The 6000-nt window shown below is 48.4% G+C and overlaps 1 protein-coding gene across 1 annotated transcript in view; it reads left to right on the top strand.

Moving 5' to 3' along the window:
- The first annotated feature begins 3116 nt into the window (after positions 1 to 3116).
- The window catches only part of LOC119976155 (protein mab-21-like 4), a 42363-nt gene continuing 39479 nt past the window's right edge, over positions 3117 to 6000 (top strand). The window contains exon 1 of the mRNA XM_038816373.1: positions 3117 to 3724. Coding sequence (XP_038672301.1) covers positions 3211 to 3724 — 514 coding nt within the window. The 5' untranslated portion in view covers positions 3117 to 3210. The remainder of the gene's footprint in view (positions 3725 to 6000) is intronic.

Here is a 6000-nt window from a genome sequence, read left to right as displayed (position 1 = left end):
CATGTCACTATGTGAACATTAACCCTTTCCCTCTCTAACCTTCCTCCAGTGTCTCTCTGTTGCACTGACAACCAGAGAATGCTATGACACAGATGGAGGCTATTTGATCCATCATACCCGTGTTTTGACAGGGCTATCCAATCATCCTGTTGCCCTATTCACTCCCTATATCTCTCCAATTTTTATTTTTCATCTATGTGTCTCTTTTGACTTGAAAAGATTTGAATTGAATCTGCTTCCACCATCCATTCAGCCAGTGTCAAACAGTGTCAATTAGTGCTGTTGAAATCTTGAACCCAGAGACGGATTAATAGTTGGTGAGGCCCCCATGCTCACCTTCGTATCTGCGCCTTCCCCCTCACCCCCACCCCCACCCCCACCACAACTTCAAGCCCCTCCCGATCCCACCCAACCACAGAATGCAAAGGCGAAAGCCACAAGAAAACATAAATCGATCACTGCTTTTTAAGTCCGAAATGCTGACTTGAAACTCTTTTCTCAAAGGTTCCACAATGCCTCTGTTTTCTGGTTTATTTATTACAAAATATTCTATCATACCACGTGGAACAGATTTTGGGCCGTAATGTCTTCAAGGTAGGTTCTTCCTTCACTTCAACAAAACAATCATCAATATCTTGTAGTTCTGTTGTCATTTCAGAGTCCACTTCATGTTCAACCTTTTCAGGTAATGTGGCATTTCCAGAAATCAGCAAGTCTAAGTCGTCAGATAATTCACCCCTACTTTTGGATGGGGGTGAATGTGCAATGTGTGCAATTTTTAATGCTTAGAATTTTAAAAATTAAAATGACAAACTGGCTTTCAGCCTGACTTCGCCGTCTTGCCTCAGCTTCAGTTTTTGTGTTTTTGACTGGCAGATTGATCGTGTTGCTTCATATTGCTAAAGAAACTGATCTTGATTGTAGTCAGGCAATAAAGTGTCTGAAAGAGCTAGAGTTAATTTGCACAGTCAACTTCACATTTTTATTAGGTTCAAGCTCTGCGAAAATTGGATTCATTTTTAACTATGAAACTGTGATTCTGATCATGGATTTCAAACAACACCCAATCCACTCTCCTCCTGCCCATATCCCTCACAAACTCTCCCTCCCTCCATAATGCAAAATGGCCCCCACACACTCTTCCCCCCTGCAAGTCTGCAGCTCACCCCCCCCCCCCCCCCCCATACACATTCTCCTCCTCCCCACAGCCTTCCCCTCCCACCTTCCATCCCCTCACTATTTTCCCCCACCCTCACACTCATCTGCACAATTCCGCTTGCCTGGCTCGCCCGGGCTCTTCAAGGCAGCCTGCCTCACACGTCGTGGCTGACTCCCCTCTCCCTCACCTCGGGGCGTCGTCGCATGCCTTTTGCTGACCTGGGGCTGCTCCTCCGCTTTTCACCTCCATGTGGCTTGAATCGGGGCCTTGTGCCTCGCAAGCCTGTTGCTGGCATGGGTCCGCTCGTGTCTGCGTCCAGCACAATCCTGCTCGCCTCCTCGTGGCTTGTGTAATCATATGTATATATGTAGATGAGTAAAGGGTTAATTATTACATCTCAGTGTATCACAACCACTAGAGGGCACCACTGGATCCCACTATAAATATGAGAACTCAGAGGATCTTGGTCTCTTCCAACCAGGAGTGACTAGACAGTAGAGTGTAAGAGAGATCGATCACAGCATAGTTTAGCATGTGTACTTTAAATTAGGTAATACGTTATTATAGATTACATGATTACTAGTTATAGTTCTCTGGAGTGTGCAAATTCAATTTTATCATAGAATTTACAGTGCAGATGGAGGCCATTCAGCCCATCAAGTCTGCACCGGCTCTTGGTAAGAGCACCCTACTTAAGCCCACAACTCCACCCTATCCCCGTAACCCAGTAACCCCAGATAATAATTCTTTGGGCACTAGGGGCAATTTTAGCATGGCCAATCCACCTAACCTGCACATCTTTGGACTGTAGGAGGATACCAGAGCACCCGGAGGAAACCCACGCTGACGCGGGGAGAATGTGCAGACTCCACACAGGCAGTGACGCAAGCCGGGAATCGAACCTGGGATTCTGGAGCTGTAAAGCAACTATGCTAACCACTGTGCTACCGTGCTGCCCATATTAATCGATCGTTACTCAATAAATCAGTTTTGCTTTAAGTTAAAGATTGGTTGTTTCTTCAGAATCACACCATCAGACCATTCTGGATTACGAAGCAAATTGTAACGAGATATATTATCAAAGATTAATATAACAGCTTGATCCGCAAATGTCAAAATGTCTGCCTCTCTCTTGCCTCTCGTCATGGTCTCATGTGCGTGTGCCTCAAATTAACCGTTCATCACCAGTTTCCTGCTCTCTCAGACTCACCAATCAGAGTCTGATTTCACACTGCATTTGCTGCGGATAGGTTAGTTTTATAGTTTATCAGCAAATGCAAAGCAATCAGCCTCCGATTGGATGCTCAGTGTATAAGCCCAGCGCGGGGCCTCCCCATTGGTCGTGACCCTGTGCTTAGACCTGGTGTGTTTCATTGTAAATCCGACTCTGATTGAACCTACTGAGAAAAGAGATAAATCTTTTTTTATGTGCTCAATCTCTAGGCCCTTCCGCCATTACAGAGGACACACAAAAACAGACTTGAATCCTGTCCGTCTGGACTGAATTGGCCGAACTTTCTGAGGTGAAAAATCAGCCCTCGCCTTTCATTTAGTAATTTATTTATTTATTTTTTAATTTTTATAAATTTGGAGTACCCAATTATTTTTTTCCGATTAAGGGGCAATTTTAGCGTGGCCAGTCCACCTAGCCTACACATCTTTGGACTGTGGGGGCGAAACCCACGCAAACACGGGGAGAATGTGCAAACTCCACACGCACAGTGACCCAGAGCCGCGATCGAACCTGGGATCTCAGCGCTGTGAGACAGTAGTGCTAACCACCGTGCCACTGTACTGCCCTTCATTCGGTAATTTAAAGATTTCTTTGACCAGCAGTTGACTCTTCTGCCCTGATAAATTGACGGGACCTCTCTTACAGGTATTACGGTATTCTGGCCGAGCTGCAACACTCCCAAACCCCTCCCAGAGCTGCCAGAAATTCCTCAAGTTTATTTAACTTTACACATTCACAGAGCCAGGCTGTTCGAACAGTGAACAGAGACACTCAGCAAGTGCCACAAGAATACAGGCAATCTTAAGAAACTGCCGGTATGTGGTCGTCTAACATGGACAGACTTGGCTGGTACCAGAGATATTTGTCGGGAATTAAAGCCCATCAGAACATGAAGATCATTGAAGTACAGAAATGCGAAGACATTCTCTTCACGATTCTTGACAGGGTCCAGCAGCAGGACTACAGATTCCAGGTGGACTATTCCAGGGAGCACGCCTGCTTTGACTACATTCTCAGGACAGAGTTTGAAGAGTTGGATATGGAGGTGTCTCTGTGGTTCAATGATTTGTCCTTAAGGGTTGAAGAGAGCTGTGACCACCCCTATACGTTGGATGGAATCAATCATCAAACCCTTCTGAGAAAGGGGTTGGCTTACCTGGCTGTTCCCAAGGAAAGTGAACGGAGGTGGTCTGGGAATGAGATATTCCACCCACTTCCAGAATCATCCCAGTGCAGTGGGCACCTCATCCCTGGCAGAGTCATAAATATTCTGAAGGAGCTTCTCAAAGGGGCCATTGTTTACTGCGAGCAGAACTTCCTTATTAATCCAGGTAAGAAACTGATGTTAGAGCCTCTCTCTCACTCTTTAAATAAATTCCTGACAATAAAATGACCAACTGTATGGGCAAACATATGGCCCAGAGAAGCACTGAACCATAGCAATGAGAGTTCAGCATAATACAGACCAGTGATCCACCAAGAGTCAGATAGTCTATGTATAAGGGGTATGAACACCATCACAGTAATACAGAGCTTTCAACTACCCAAGTTCAGATAGCAGATAATTGGCACTTTAACGTAAGATCACTCGACCCAGGGGTCAGGTAATGTCTATGGTGTCCATAGAATCCATAGAGTCCCTACAGTGCAGAAGATGGTCATTCAGCATATCGAGTCATAGATAGTCATAGAATTTACAGTGCATTCGGCCCATCGAGTCTGCACCGGCTCTTGGAAAGAGCACCCTACCCAAGGTTAACACCCCCACCCTATCCCCATAACCCAGTAACCCCACCCAACACTAAGGGCAATTTTGGACACTAAGCGGAATTTATCATGGCCAATCCACCTAACCTGCACATCTTTGGACTGTGGGAGGAAACCGGAGCACCCGGAGGAAACCCACGCACACACGGGGAGGATGTGCAGACTCCGCACAGACAGTGACCCAAGCCGGAATCGAACCTGGGACCGTGGAGCTGTGAAGCGATTGTGCTATCCACAATGCTACCGAGTCTGCACCAACTCTCTAAAAGAGCACTCTACCTAGGCTCACTCCCCGCTCTAGCCCATAACCCCACCTAACCTGCACATCCCTGAACACTAAGGGGTACTTTTAGCGTGGCCAATCCGCCTAAACTGCACATCTTTGAACTGTGGGAGGAAACCGGAGCACCCGGAGGAACCTACAAAGTCACAAGGAGAAAGTCCACACAGAGAAGGCTGGAATTAAACCCGGGTCCCTGGCGCTGTGAGGCAGCAATGGTAACGACTGTTGCACCGTGTCTAATGAATACTGTCCATGTAACATTGAGCCCTGATCCATTCAGGGTCAGGTCTTGTATGAAGGTAAGGATGCCTGCCACTGAATTATCAAATATTGATTTATTGATGGCGGGTCCCAAACCTTGTACAATAAAGAACTATTTATTGCCCTCTGTCAATCCTTTATTTCATTGTGTTATCCTTCGCCACCACCTGCTTGTAGAATTGAGTGGCCTGTAATATTTCTTCCACCTTCAGCTCCACTTGTCATTATTCATGCTGACCAACACAATCAAATGTAGCATCTCTGCTTTGATGCAATTAAGCTACATAACTGGACATTCCATTAACTCACCTGCACTAAATGTACTTTGAAGTCCTGTCTGTGTTGTCCCTTATCTCTTATTTGCTCTGGCCATCATACCACAAGACAAGGCTGCCAGCTGTTAGAAGGCTGGGCAGGAACTAAGTACTGCTTGTGGTGTCCTCTTAGGGTACCTGATCCTAACTACACGAGGAATGCCTCAGGCAATTGTCCTTCTCCTTCAGTGATCAGATAATACCAACAGAAAGATAATGGCTGGGATTCTCCGAAATCCCGGCCAAGTGTTGACGCCAGCGTCAAAACAGGCGCGAGCGATGCTGGCGTCAATGGGCTTCCAGGCCCAGGCATTCACCCCTTCCTAGGGGGCGAGTACGGCGCCGGAGTGCTGTGCGCTCGAAAGGCGGCGCTGAGACTACAACCCACGCATGTGGACCAGCGGCGGCCCCCGCCAGGCGCGGACAAACATAGGGCCCCCTCCTGGAATTAGCCCGCCCGATGACCGGTTGGCCCCGATCGCCGGCCTGGCCACCGTGGAGGCCCCAACTGGAGTCGGATCCCCTTGCCCCCCCCTCCCCCACCCCCCACCAGGACAGCCCCCGCAGCCAGAACTCTGAAGTCCCACCGGGTAGGACCATACGTAACCTACGCCGGCGGGACTCGGTGGAACTCAGCTCGTTGAGGGCGAAGAATCGCCGGGGGGTGGAGGGCGTTTTCAACGGCTCCCAACCGGCGCAGCGGCAACCCCGCGGGCAAGATTGCCGCTGGGTGGCCCGCCGTCGGAGTGGCTTGGCACGATTCTCGCGTCCCCCGCTGATTCTCCGACCCGGCGCGGGATCGGAGAATCCCGGCCAATATTCAACGCTAGAACTCCTTGCCGAACAGCACTGGTTGTGTCTGCACCACGTGGACTGCAGCGGTACATAAAGAGGCTAACAGCCACTTCTCATGGGTAATTAGTGATGGCAGTAAATGCTGCTGGTTTTGTCAGCGACACCCACATTTCATGGACACTGTTAG

This window comes from Scyliorhinus canicula, chromosome 13, assembly GCF_902713615.1.
Source record: "Scyliorhinus canicula chromosome 13, sScyCan1.1, whole genome shotgun sequence".
Taxonomy (NCBI): domain Eukaryota; kingdom Metazoa; phylum Chordata; class Chondrichthyes; order Carcharhiniformes; family Scyliorhinidae; genus Scyliorhinus; species Scyliorhinus canicula.
Note: the sequence above shows the minus strand (reverse complement) of the source record. Positions and strands in the feature narration are given on the sequence as shown.